The following is a 15,590-nucleotide window of genomic DNA, read 5'->3' on the forward strand; positions in this document are numbered from 1 at the left end:
CTTTTAGATTTTCAACTGCTTTTTTTCATTATATTCTATGCCTTGTCTCCATAGCAAAATTTATAAAGTCTTCAAAAAAGGAGCTGTACTCTTCTACAGATCACATAATACTGCTCAATATTTTATCTCCTGTATCCTATGATCTAGCTGGTAGGCTTGGAACCTTCGCTGTTGACCTTTTCATCATCTGTATGAACCTCCGGGATTCTGGACACTGCCTCTGACCTTTTACTTTTGCCCTTTTTCCCTAGAAAAGACTTCTCTGGTTTAGCTGTATTTCCCATTCTCTCCTTGGTATGCTGTGTCCTATAGTCACTAAAAAATAAGAGTCTATTATGCAGTAGGAAAGGGACTAAGTGACTGTATGATCCAATCATGGTTAAGAGCAATGTTATGATTTAATCTATGTCTTCAAAAAAGATATCTTGAGACCACAGAACCCTGTACCTCAGAATGTGACCTTATTTGGAAATAGGGTCCTTACAAAGGTAATTAACCTAAAATGAACTTTATCCAATATGACTGGTGTCTTTATAAAAGAAGAAATCTGGACACAGAGAGACGTATATTAGGAACACTATGTGAAGCGAAACAGGGAGAATGTCATTACAGAGATGCATTTCAAGTCAAGGAACAACAAGGATTGCCAGCAAACCACCAAGAGCTACGAGAAAGGCAAGGAACAGATCTCCCTCCAGCCCTCAGAAGGCATCAACCCTGCTAACACCTTAATCTCAGACTTCTGGCCTCCAGAACTGTAAGACAATCACTTCTGTTGTTTAAGCCACTTAGTTTGTAGTACTTTGTTATGGCAACTCTAGGAAACTAATATACACACAGAATATATGAAATAATCAGACAGTGAGTGATGTTCTGATAAATATCTCATAAAAATTTTAAAATCTTACACAGGAATATATCAGTTCTGCTCACTCAAATGCTTTATATTCTGCCATATGACCAAATAAAGCTAAAATTCTCAAGTGAATCTTTTAAATAAGTTTAATAATCCTGGAAGTACTTCATAAGGGTTAATTTGAAATGTATCTAAATCTCTAAAATTTTCTAAAACCAAATATTGCTATGAGCACTCTCACAATCTGAAAACAGGAGACTGAAACAGTTTAAGCTTATGACAATAATTTTCAAAATTTTAAATGTGTATATCCTTTGGTGAAGCAATTCTACTTCTATTTTCCCTTTATAAGCTCTACTTCTGTGGTGTTTCATAGCTTATTTAAAAACCAAGAAATGCTAATTTCTAAACTTTGTTTTCAATAGAAAGAAAATAATCTATAATATGTTCACATTTAATATATGGTGTTTCAAGTTTTTTTCCCTAATCTCCCACTAACCAGGCTCTGTAACCTCAGGCAAGCTACGTAATTCTTGTAGCCTCATTTATAAAATTATCTCTAAAAATAGATGCTACAGAACACAAAACAAGAGAGAGAAAAGTACCAGTGTATTTTGAGGTTAGAAGGAAAGAACCTAAGAAAAGCAAAAGCACTTTAGGGAAATAAGCAGATTGCCAGAAAAGTATGCTCTTCCTAGGAGTCCTTCCAGACACTATACTCGAAATCTCTTCCACAAACATGTTCAGCTTATATTTTCATGTTTTAAGAAATAAAAATTTTATTTTTTTTGAATTGCAGAGCAGTATATAGTATAATCTCATTTACACGTTTACACACCTAAAAGAATATAAACCAGTTATTAGAAGTAAGTATTTCTGGAGAATGAGACTAAGAAAAGTATAAACTTTCATTTTCTACTTTACCTGCGGATACTCCTACTTTTTGTAATAAGTATATAGTATTATTATTTTAAAATATATGTAGTTTTTAAATATGAAGTTATCAGAAACAGTGGGCTACAGTTTCTCCAAAATACTAGAAATATTTAAGGGGCAATTAAATTCTACCATTAATTTACATATATACAAAGATTTTAGGCTTGAATTTTAAAAGCCCTTGAAAATTATTTATGTGAGTCATATATTAAAAGAAAAAATTTAACTCCAGTATTTATTTCTGCATTGCAGAAAAATGAAGGTTTTGGCACTAGATTAGGACATGATAAACTATAGCCTGTGAGCCAGCTGCTTGTTTTTATAAAGTTTTATTGGAATATAGCTATATCCATTTGTTATTGTCTACAGCTGCTCACACACTACAGTGGAAGAAGTGGGTACTAATGACAAAGACTATATGGCCACAAGCCTAAAGTTTTTATCAATTGGTTCTAGATTACAAATACCTTATCAAAAATGATTTTGTGCTTTCACTTTAGAATTAAATACGTGAAATCAAAATAATCAAGAGAGATACTGGAATTTAAACATCTGGACATTTTAAAATTATAATCTATTTTACTCAAAAAACCTTTTATATTGGCATAAGTTAGAATATATTTATCCGAGTTTAACAACTAGTATGTTTCTTCTATATACAACTCAAGAGTAAAGAAACAATCTGATTTAAAAATTGGACAGATGATCTAAACAGATATTTTTCCAAAGAAGACATACATTAATAGCAACAGGTACATAAAAAGGTGCTCAACATTACTAATCATCGAAGAAATGCATATCAAAATCAACTCACACCCATTAGAATGAGTAATATCAAAAACAAAAGCAATAGCAAGTGTTGACCATGTGGAGAAAAGGGAACCCTTGTGCATTACTGTTGGGGATGTAAATTGGTACAGTAGCTATGGAAAACAGTATGGAGGTTCCTTGAAAAATTAAGAACAGAATTCACCATACGATCCAGCAATTCTACTTCTAGGTATTTATCCGAAGGAAACAAAAACACTAGCTCATACAGATATCTGCACTCTTACTATCAATGCAGCATTACTTACAATAGTCATCACGTGGAAACAACCTAAGTGTCCCCTGGTGGATAAATGGATAAAGAAGTTGACAGACACACACAATGACTTCAAGGTCCATCCATGTTGCTGTAAATGGCAGAATTTCCCTTTTTTAAAGCTGAATCATCCATTTGCAACAATATGGATAGGCCCTGAAGACATTATACTAACTAATTGTGAAACAAGTCAGAGAAAGACAAACTGCATGACCTCATTTATCACGTGAAATCTTAAAAAATAACAAAACAAAAAACAAAGACACTCAAAGATAAAGACAACGAATTGGTGGTTGCCAGAGGTAGGGAGCTGGGACTGGATGAAATGAGTAAAGGTGGTCAAAAGGTATAAATTTCCAGTAAGGTAAATCCTCAGGGTGCCATGCACAGCATGGTGACCACAGTTAATCACACTGTATAGCAGTCCTCTATTATGCACGGTTTCACTGTCTGGGTTTTCAGTTACCCATGGTCAACCATGGTCTGAAAATATTAAATAGAAAATTCCAGAATTAAACAATTCATAAGCTTTAAATTGTACACCATTCTATGTAGCATGACAAAATCTCAAACCATCCTACTTGGGATGTGAATCATCATTTTGTCCAGTGTATCCATGCTGCATAAAATACTACCCTCCCCTTAGTAACTTAGTAGCTGTCTTGACTATCAAACTGACTGTTGTGGTACCACAGTGCTTATGTTCAAGTAATCCTTATAAAAGCCTAACACTACCTCACAATGCCTGCTACATCATTCATCTCACTTTGTCTCATCACATAGGCATTTTATCATCCCTCATCATCACAAAAAGGGTCTGTCCAGTACAATACGATATTTTGAGAGACCACATTCACAACTTTTATTAAAGTATACTGTTATAACTGTTCTATTATTATTATTGTCAATCTGTGTGCCTAATTTATAAATTAAACTTTATCATAAGTATGTACGTTTAGGAAAAAACATAGTATATACAGAGTATTATCCGTGTTATCAAGCATCCAGAGAGTCTTGGAACATATCTTCCAAGGAAAGGGGGGACCACTGTATTGTATATTCAAAAGTTGGTAAGATAGTAGATCTTAAAAGTTCTCATTACAAGAAAAATAAATTTGTAACTATGTATGGTGATAGATGTTAACTAGACCTATAGTGGTGATCATTTTGCAATATGTACATATATTGAATCATGTTATAAACATGAAACTAATACCAAAAGAATGGTAATGAAAATTATTAAATTATTCTTACCTGTAATCTGAACCAATCTAATCTCATTCCTCTGAAATCAAAAACTTCTCCATCTTCAACTGTAACAGGAAAAAAAAAAAAAATTACAAAACCAATCAATGTTTTCACAAATCTATAATCACATTTCAAATTTTAAGAGCTAAGACAATTCCACTTCTGCACATATACACAAAAGAATTGAAAGCAGGGTATGAAGAGATATTTTTGTACACTCACATTCACAGCAGTATTATTCTCAATAGCCAAAAGATATAAACAATCCAATGTTCCTCAACAGATAAACAAAATGTAGTTTATTATTGAGCCTTAAAAAAGGAAATTCTGACTAACGCATCCTACAACATGGCTGAACCTTGAAGACATTACGCTAGTGAAATAAGTTAGAAACAAAAAGACAAATACTATACAATTCGATTCCACTTACATGAGGTGTTTAGTCGAACTCATAGAAGCAGAAAGTATAATGCCAGGGGCTGGGGGAAGGGAAATGGGGAGTTGCTATTTAACAGCTATAGTGTTTCAGTTTTGCCAGATGAAAAAGTTCTGGGGATTGGTTGTACAACCATGTGAAAATACTTAACACTACTAAACTGTCCCCTTAAAAATACAGTGAAATAATTCTCAAATCCTATAAAGATGATGTTAAAGGAGGCAGTTACGCCAAAAGAAATGTATAGACTTTTCTTCTTAACTATGATTCTCAGTGGAGCTAGAACAGAGCTTGAAGAATCCACTAGAAACTTTAGATAGCACAGTGAAGTCCCACAAAATAACTCTATATATAAACCAAATATCACCAGGCAAGTTAACAATAGTTTCATTACATAAGTGTGATAAAATAAATCTATTTATTACTCAGAAATTACAAAGGTTTCTGATACCTTTCACTTGAAGATTACAAAACTAAAACACCATATCAATATACTGGAATAAAGTATTCAAAAAATGGAGAGGCAGTCTAGTATATATCATCTTAACTTTTAAGACTGGCAGACCTAACTTAAAATTCCCATTCTAGTATTTACTACCTGTTAGAGTTTGGTCAAATCATGTTAAATAACTGAGAGCTTAACTCTCAAACCTTGAGTTTTCAAATCTGCCACAAAAAAAGTATTAACAGCTTTTAAAACTGATGCAGATTAATGGGATAACGTATATATAAAATGACTACCACATATTAAACATTTTACCATGGTATTTATTATTGTCATAGGTAATGCTAGGATGAAATATACACCAGGGACTCTTTGGGAGGTTTTTCTGGACCAAATAGACACTTTTTATGATATGGGGAACTCTTGTTTTCTTACTTTTTTTCCCCCCCATTATAAAATGCTTTTTTCTCCTGCTAAGAAATTTCAAGCTGTAATTCTTATGATTTTTATAAACATCATCGCACACCCATTTTGGAAACTGGCTTCAGAGAGAACAAAGACAAAAGAGAACAGATTAAATATAATGGTCCCCCCTTATCTATGGTTTCACTTTCTGTAGTTGCAGTTACCCACAGTCAACCACAGTCCAAAGAAATTAAATGAAAAATGCCAGAAACATTCATTAAGTTTTAAATGCATGACGTTCTGAGTAGCATGATGCAACTAATACTGTCCCACTGGGTCCCATCCCAGATGTGAACTGTCTAGCACAGCCACACTGTATACAATAGTTAGTAACTTATCACCTGTCTCAGCTATCAGATCAACTGTTTTGGTATTACAGTGCTTGTGTTCAAATAACTCTTATTTTACTTAATAATGGCCCTAAAGCACAAGAGTAGTGACACTGGCAATTTAGATGTGTTGAAGAGAAGCCATAGAGTACGTTCTTTAATGAAAACGTGAGTACAGGAAAATAAGATATTTTGAGAGAGACCATATTCACATAACTTTTATTACACTATGTTGTTATAATTGTTCTATAATTATTATTGCTGTTAACCTCGTACTGTGCCTAAATTATAAATTAAACTTTATCACAGGTGTGTATGTATAGGAAAAACAGTAGTTGATCACTGAACATGGGTATGAATTATGCTGATCCACTCATACAAATTTTTTTCAGTAAATATATATAGTACTGTAAGTGTATTTTTCCTTATTTTTTAAATAACATTTTCTTTTCTCTAGCTTACTTTAAGAATGCAGTATATAATATACATAACGTACAAAATATGTGCTAATTTAGTGTTTATGTTATTGGTAAGGCTTCCTGTCAACAGTAGACTATTAGTAGTAAAGTTCTGTAAAGGCAAAAGTTATACCTACATGAATGGACCTAGAGAGTACAACGCTAAGTGAAATAAGGGGGGACTACTGTATGTCTAAAAAATAAGTGAGTCTTTAAAAATTAACTGTCAAATCCTTTCCTTAATAATAAAATTTAAAAACTCAATTAGAGGAAAATATTTCATTTAGATAAGATTCATTACCTTGCTTTACACTTAGGGAAGTCATAGTGTTAACAAAAGAGGACATGATGATTGATTCATCTTCAGGGCAAACAGAAAGATTCTGAAAAGAAACAAAAAATAAGGTTAAAATCATCTAATTGGGAAACAATTCATAGGTCCATCAACTGGTGGATATATAAATAAACTGGTCTAGCCATACTATGGAATATTTTTCAGCAATAAACAAGAACAACGTGTTGATACATATAATAACTTGGATGAAATCTCAAAAAACATTATGTTAGTTGAAATAAATCAAAACCAAATGATTATATGGTATATGATTTCATTGGTATGATTTTTTTTAAAGGCAAAAAGTGACAAAAAGAGGATGACTGGCTGTCAGGGTTGTCTAAGAGAGAATCAACTACAAAGATGCACAAGAAAACTAAGCATTAGACAGGTTCTACATCTTAACTGTTGTGGCGGTCACATGAATGTATATACAGTTGCCAAAATTCAAACAATACACTAAAAAGTGGTGAATTTTAATAAATGTAAATTATACCTTGACAAAATTAAGACCAAAACAATTTCTCTCAAACTGGCTAAAAAATATTAAAATTTGATAAACTGCATCTGAAATGGAGGTTAATGTTTCTAAAAAGTGAATATTTAGCTCACGAACAGCATACTTTTCAAAACATTAAAACCTACACAACAATGTGAGTGTACATAATGTCACTATACTATACACTTAAAAAATAATTTAACATATTACAATGAACAATATTAACAGGTCAATTTTAATTCTAAATTTAAATGCTAGCAAATGGTTAAAAACACCATGCATATACTTTACAAAAGAAAAGGTGGTAAAAAGCTCAGGTATACTGACTTCAAATACTGGCTCTGTTTGTTACTTACGAACTGCACAATACCGAGCAAGTTACATAAGGTCTTTTACCATCAACAAATAACAACCAATCCTAAACTTAGAGTTATTGTACAGATGTAATAAAGCATATTGTCAATAATTTGACAATTATTAGTATTAGTATTATTACTGCTACTATTACAATTCTAGAAAAGTTAATTTTTTTTAGTATTGTTAACATACAGTTTACATAAAAGATACCAAAAGATATGGAATGACTTAAAATCGTTAACACTATAACATAAATATGTAAAATTTATTAATAAGTATCCACAAGCCACAGCAAGTTTCAAAATGACATGAAACCAGGAATCTGATTTACTTTTTAGATGGTGATAGCATGAGAGCCTCTGGTTTATCTGATAAGTAATTAGTATTTAAATACTATTACAGCAAAGTAATAACATTCTATGAATAAAAATCAGCTTTTGTATTCCTTTTTAAATGGACATTCTAAAAAGGAAGCATCTGAGCTCCATCTAGTGGACAAAATGAGAAATTTAGGATTTAGTTTAGGATAGTAACTTAGAACCTGTATGTAATTCAGGGTAAATAATTGCATGACATTTTTCATTTCTTATTTACATTTTTAGGTAGATTTTTAAAAAATAGGACTTTTTTGGTTACTTCAAAGTTTGGTTACTTCTCTGAAAAACCAGTTGTCGTAATATAGCCTTAATAATATTAGTCTTAATATAAAGAGAATTCATGATGTTCTTCCTTTATATTATGTTAGCTTATAGTAGTTTTTAGATGTCTGTGATTTTATAAAATGAAGCAAAATAAAATACTATTTTCCTTACAGTCCGGTTACTAGGGAAAAAATAGATGAAAAAGACCAAATAAATTGTGGAAAGCAAAAACAAAACAAAACCCTAAGACTAAAAATCAGTAGAGGAAAATCCAAATTGAAAATAAAATTAGGACATTTAATTAAATTAGGACATCTAGATGATTTTTTTTTAACTGGCCATTCTCTAATGCACTATGTAAAAAGATTTATCTCCTACTTTTCCTCTAATACTCAGTCATCAATTATATTTTTCCATCGTCTTTTCCTTATCTCCATAGCCACTATCCAAGTTCTGGTTCTCATCAGCTCTCAACTGTCTAATTTTTCTCCTAATCTCTCTACCTCCTCCCTTGGAATCCGACAACTCATCAACCACACTGAGCCAGGGTGATCTTTGCAAGTAGTAAATCTGATTTATGACCAACCTCTTTTGCAAGACCTTCTATAATTTAGTTATTGTACACCTCCATCTGCAAAGTAAAGAATCATTCCCTGCATTGTGTTCACTTTGAGCTTTGTACACACGTAAGCATAATGCCTATCACACTGGACTACAACTAAATGTTTTCTCCCCGCTGGACCTCTTTGTCAAGATATGACCCCCTTGACAAAATATGACCATGACTTATTTAAATCTGTATCTCCACCACATGGTATAAGATTGTATTTTATAAATGCCTGTTGAGCAAACAAATCAATTAGTAGAAAAAAGGGAAGGAACAAAAGGGAGAATGAGATAGTTTTTACCTGCACAAGCTCATTGAGAACAACAGCATCAAAGCCAGAAAGGTACTGCACATAATACCTCTGCATTACGGGTCCATATTTCCTGACATGTGCTCTAAGCTCTTCCATGTAAAATATTAATTCAGCAATGTGCCTTTTTAAAAAATAAAAAAAAAAATTCAAAAAATAGTTATCTAGGAAAATGTGAAATACCTTTGTTATTACTACAATATTTTTCTTAGAAAAAGCACTGTTAAACATCTGATGTCAATTACTTCTTAAAATTACTACATATGAATAAAGAAATCATAGAAAGCAAAAAAAAAAAAAAAGAGCTAAGGCAAAAAAGTACTAGAAAGGAAAGCTCTAATTTTAAACTCAAGTTGACTTTGCATTCTAATTAATATCATCTAATGCTATATTACAAATATTCCTGTATTATGATAAATATGAAAAGCCCTAAAAAAAGTCTTTCAAAATAATTTTACTTCAAGTCCCCAAATTCCATAGCCCATAAATCAAAATACACAAGAAATAATTTTTTAAATGTTGCTAACTTACTTATCTATAAAGTCATCTGCACTCTTCTTTGGCATGTTATCTGCATGACGAAGTAGCCAGATAATTTCATCACGAGCAAAGGATAATGCCATAAAAACAAAAAGTGCCTAATAAAAAAAAAAAAAAAATTGCTTACTCTCATGCAAAGATTAAAAACAAAACCTATTCATAATCTTTCTGTAAGTGAAAAGTCACTGGCAAGAACTGACGAAATCAAGTTCAAAAGACAGAAATGAGAAGACCAAAGAGAACTTAGAAGTATATATCAGGGAGAGCATACATATAAGAGGTGAGGAAAATGGGGAGGAAGGTGTGATGTATGAGTGTAAAGTCAGCAAATATTTATTTGTTCTCAGCTAAATAGAAAATCCTTTTATGCGGTCCTTGACTTAAATTTTAGTAAAATTTCAGAGAGAGAAAACTTATTTTTAAAAGTTCAATATGGCACACTTGTAGATGAAATAAGAATTAAAATCAATTACCTTGGGACCTAGCAAGCCAGGCTGATCAGAGAGGACAGTAGCCAATTCTTTCAGTGCAGACCTTAAAAACTTGCGTCTTTCTCTGTGCATTGAACCACTAAAGGAAAAGACACTATTAGAGTCTATATGTTTCTGCTAAAATTATTGGAAATTAAATAACATCATTTTAAGGTCAACATCGAAAGCTTTTTTACAAAGCAGAAGCCTCTATGAATATCATCTTCTATGTGTTTATCATTAAATGACTTCCCAATCTTATATTTATCTTTGCCTTTCTTGTGCTGCTTTTGTAACCACGTTTATTGTTACTCTTCACCTATCAAAATCCTACCCAAACTTCAAGACTAATCCTACAAAAAGCATGTCCCAATATCCAGATCTCCATTTCTGAATAATTTCTGCAATTTTAGTACCATATAGCCTAGCATTTTATAAAGTGGACGGTGAAATCCTTGAAAGCAATCACTATCATATTGTATACATTTTTGTCACTTCCACATAGAAATCAATAAATACAACAATAAGTTTCTGAATATTCATAGCCTCGTTTAAGTATATTCCTATTAAATATATAAAACTGACTAAAGAGCTATGTTCAATAAAGAGATCAGGATGACAGCTATTTGGTACTCTTGTTCAAAAACTAAGATGAGAAAAGAAAAAGATAATCATAAATATTCATATACTAGATATTTTAAAAATAAAATGCAAAATAGAAAAAATTAATTGACATGCTAACATGGCGGAAAAATCACATAGCGTTCTAAATATTCTAACTCATACTATGCAAAATACACATTGCTCCAATTGTTTTAAAATTTATATAGGTGCAAAAAATAAATGGCCACACACACATACATACATGATGTATATGCCAAAAAAAACCAAAAAACAAAAAAACCAAGTATAAGAAATATACAATACCAGATATTTAGCTTTGATACAGATTAGTTTTAGAAGACAGAGTAAAATCCAATTCTGCCTATGTGACCTTAGGTTCCACCTCTCTTAAGTTTCAGCCTCTCATCTACAAAACAGGGATGATGACACCTGCCTCAGATAATACGTTTCATAAGCCTCATGTATAGTACACTTCTACAGTGTTATTTTAATTCCAATGACAAGTTCTTTTTATCCGACAATAATAAAGTCTTCTGAGTAATTTTGAAGAAAAAAGTAGGCAAATGTTATTTTGACTATTTTACTACACAGGGTTAACTACAAGGTTTCTGTGGTGTTTTAACATTGAGAGGAAGTATCTATACTATGCCTGGAACATGGTAATGAGTAACAGAAATTACTACCGATTAATTTTTATGATTACTTTATGTAATAAGTAAAAGAAATAAAAACACCTTACTTTTAAAAGATCTTTATAAAAGATAACTATAATCCCATATACTTGTCTACAATATGGTCCATCCCATGAAGAAGTGATAATCATATGTATTCCTATAGTCAGGAAAGGAATTCTAACACTCCTAAGTATGTTATTTATACCAGAGAATGATTTTTTAATAATATAATCACTTCATTTAAGTGCAAAAAAAAAAATTCATGAGGAAATCATATAGCACAGATAGCAACGAATAAAGATGGTTTAAATCCCCAATATCCATTCTACAGCTTAAAACTAAATTCTAAAACTTCCTGTGGTTTTATATTTTCCATCTATGGCAATGGTGCTTATTTTCTTTGTGCCTTATAGAAATACTGATGGATCAGATATCTCTACATTACCTAGACTCAGTGGAGAAAATATTCACAAGTATGTCATATACTTAACAATTAAGATGAAGTATCAAATTATTTATAATTATTCCATGAGAAAATTGAAAAATTATTCAATTTTTAAAAATATATTAATTTCTAATTTTAAGTTATCTATATGTCTACTAATATAAATATGTTAAAAACTGAAAAACAAACTTTGAAAAATAAACTCTATTTGGAAAAGTATGAAAATATGTCAATTTTCATGAAGAAGTACAAAAATCATCACAATTTGTAAAGTATTGGCAAGGGAGAAGAGTGGCAGTAAGAGACCTGAATGATAACCTAAAATAAAAGTTCTTTGTTTTGTACTTCCTTAGAGCATTTTTATCAACACTTTTAGAATATTTAAAATTTTCTGCACTAACTCCAAGGTTACCAGATACTTATATAACCTCACTTTGCCTACCACCACACTTTGCACACTATTAATCTGCACTCATTTCAACAAAATAATGCTTTAAAAAATTCCTGATTTAACTACCACAGATAAGAGAACTACTTACGCATGCGACACAGCTGCCTCTTTGCATTCTCTTATGTCATTAATACGCTTATTATAGCTATGTGCAAAAAAAAAGAACCATATTAATCTTAATTTTATCAATAAGTCTAAATAAGTTAGTCAAATACTAAGTCAATTAAAAATGACATATTATTAACAGGAAAACCTGGCCCTCAAACTGAAAAGGCATGAGGAAGAGGTCTACCCACATCCTTTCCTAGAACCTTAAGTACCCAGTCAAGTCCTCCTAGAAAAATCTTATATTACTCCAACAATAAAATTAAACTTCACAATGTAAATTCTTAATTTGTTAAATATACTTCCTTAAGCCCCAATAGAGACTTTAAAATTATACTTCTGATATAATTAATAGTGATTTCCAAAAATTTAAAGTGTCAACAAAGCCATTCTGACTTTTTAACTTCCAACCTATATTGCTATCCCATAAGCATTAGAAAAATTCTGAAAAGGCATATACTAGTGATCAATACTCGCAACTGTTTAGGGACCAGGGGCTTTATGGTGGAGAAAATGGGAGCAGGAAAGCATTTGTCTCCTTTAAAAGAATCAGAACACCAACAACCAGTTTAAAGGTGCCATCTGAAAAATAAATGCTAATAAAAGTTAATTTCATAAATACTAGATACAAAAATTAAAAATTCTTAAAATGTTAAGGAAAACCCACTTAATACCAGGAATTCCACCTTCTAAATTAAATACTCTAGGATTTATGTGTTCTTTGAGCAGATGTCCAAAATATACTAACTCTGTAATCACTCCCCTCTATAATTAATAAGCTTTCATATCTATGGCCTGACTTGTAATTACTATAATTCACATTTAAAATAGATTGATCACTCACTAATAAAGAAAAAAATAAAAACTTCTTGACTTCAAATATAGAAATACTTACAACGGTAAATTTATCATATAAAAAAGCCTAACAAAAAGACAATTGGTTTCACGGTACCATTAAACTTACTTGTACCATACATAAGCTTGCTCAACATATATAGACAACCTGGTTCTAAACCTTTATATATATTTAAATATGATTCCATAGAGAGGTTGTCAATATGCTAAGATATCATACAAGTTTCATGATTTTCAATCTCAACTGGAAAATGACAAAGCCCCTATAATATAGGATATTTCCAGGTACTCCACCATCTAAAATAAGAGCCAAATTAAGAGCTGAAAAGTACATAGGGTACTGTTTCTCATATTATGACTATGAAACTACCTGCCTGAGAATATCAGAATCACCTATGGAAACAGAAATCAGAATAGCTGTTCACTTGAAAGAAGCTGAGGAGAGGGGGACCAGGGGTGGTAGTACTGACCAGAAAGAAGAGGCACAAAATATCCATTTTCTGGGTATAATGGAATTGCTCTGTCTTGATCTAAGAAGTCACCTAGCATATTCACATGTAAAGTCATTGAGCTTTACATCTAAAATTTGTGCACTTTTCTGTGCATAAATTTTACCTCAATAAATAACTGGGAGTGGGACAGACTCTTTTAACCTTTCCCAGACACCGAGAGAGCAGATACAGGAGGTTTGGGATGATGCCTAGGAAGCTAAATTTTAGTTCACGCCCCAGGGTAATTCTTATGTGCACTAAAATCTGAGACATACTGGCTTACATTGTTAGTGTTAAACAGTTTATTTTTCTTTTTTAATAACTAATAGACACTTTATTTTATCTCAGTTTCATTAGGACATTACTAAATTGGATATGAAATAAATGCAGGTAGATTTAATTCCTATCTGAAGCTAATAAGCCCAACATAATTATTTAACACTTTAAGGTACAGAGGATCCCAGGATATTTTAGATTCTCTTAACTTCAAAAGATTTCTTACGTGCTACCAAGTCTGAGCTCAATTTGGCTTTTATATATTGTCTTCAGAACTTCATGTAGAAAGAAATGAAGGCATTCAAAATTTCAAATAACAAATTTTTGATAATTATTTGCTTTACTGGAAGTGAATATAGTTGAGTCACTTGGAATACCTTTCTATTAAAAGGAAACATGATATTCTATATGCAGTGGTCTGAATTCTGTAATTATTACAACTAATTTAATAAAATATTTTTGATTGATTCATATACTTTTACAAATACACTGTATTCTAAAATAGCACTTCTAAAAAGATCAAAATTCTAAAATGTATATGGTGCTTTTAGTAATATTTATATCTGAAACTATATTATGATTTGCAAGAAGACATATCTTCTTTCTCCTAGAATACAAGTTTTGAAAAGGCAGGAACACTAGGTATTTTAATCTGTGAAGTTACTTGTAAAATATATGAACACTACCATATTAGGATGATTGTTAAAAACGACTTGCTGCTACTGGGAAAATGGTATAGGCTGTATCCTATTGCATGATATGACCCTTCTCTAGTCCAAAAACTTCAATAAAAATAATCCACTCATTACCCTTCTCTAAAGACAAAAGAAACTGAAAATAGAAAACATACCCTCGTATGTTTACAAATAAGTCTTCTGCAGCTTTGTGAATGTGGAAAACTTCGTCCCGAAAGAGAGAGAGGCAAGAGCTACTCTGAAGAGCTAGCTTCCAAAGGTTCAGTGCTGTTGCATCAGTATTTAGGATCCCATGGCACAAAATAAAGCCGACTTTAAATAAAAAGAAAAGTAAGTACAAATATAAAAGTATTAAAAAGTTAAGTTCTTTCAGTTACAGGGTAGCTTTTCAAAATTATAGAAACAAACAGAATCACTAATTTGAGGCTTTTAAGTGACAGGTAATTTCATATATATACAAGATGACAAATACTGTATGTTTCTCTATTCTGCAAAATCCACTATGAATTAAAGCACATTCATTTGTAATAGAATCACAAAAGATAATTTAAAATAGACTGCCGAAGATGAGGAGGATGGTTTATGAAACCACACATTAACCTCTTTTCCCTACCAAGGTCCCAGTGAAAAGACAGAAAAATTTTTTTTAATTTTAGGCCATAAAAATGTTAGAGAACAAGACTGAAGACTAGTACTAGACAAGAAAGTTAGAGAAAATCTTTGTAATCTCAAACTCCAGAGATAAAAAGAGATCTTTCTCAGTGAGTCCTCTGAGTTCAACCAACAGAGCAAGAATAAAGCCTTAAAAGAACATAAGGAAAAATTGTTTTATAATTGCATTCCAAATACCTGGGTCCTCAATATTCTTGGAAAAATTGTTTTATAATTGCATTCCAAATACCTGGGTCCTCAATAACTCTTGGCCCCAAGCTATAATCTAGACCAGTAATCCCCAAACT

The 15,590-nt window shown here is 31.6% G+C and overlaps 1 protein-coding gene across 1 annotated transcript in view; it reads right to left on the reverse strand.

Annotated features, from left to right (window-relative positions):
* NCKAP1 (NCK associated protein 1) overlaps nt 1-15,590 on the reverse strand; it is an 89,067-nt gene that overhangs the window by 38,624 nt on the left and 34,853 nt on the right. Inside the window, exons 9-15 of the mRNA XM_006921264.2 lie at nt 14,787-14,943; nt 12,298-12,354; nt 10,019-10,115; nt 9,537-9,643; nt 8,997-9,129; nt 6,559-6,640; nt 4,131-4,189 (exon numbers count right to left, since the gene is read on the reverse strand). Of these exons, the coding sequence (XP_006921326.1) occupies nt 4,131-4,189; nt 6,559-6,640; nt 8,997-9,129; nt 9,537-9,643; nt 10,019-10,115; nt 12,298-12,354; nt 14,787-14,943 (692 nt within the window). The remainder of the gene's footprint in view (nt 1-4,130; nt 4,190-6,558; nt 6,641-8,996; nt 9,130-9,536; nt 9,644-10,018; nt 10,116-12,297; nt 12,355-14,786; nt 14,944-15,590) is intronic.

The sequence above is a fragment of the Pteropus alecto genome, unplaced genomic scaffold, assembly GCF_000325575.1.
Source record: "Pteropus alecto unplaced genomic scaffold, ASM32557v1 scaffold3, whole genome shotgun sequence".
NCBI lineage: Eukaryota > Metazoa > Chordata > Mammalia > Chiroptera > Pteropodidae > Pteropus > Pteropus alecto.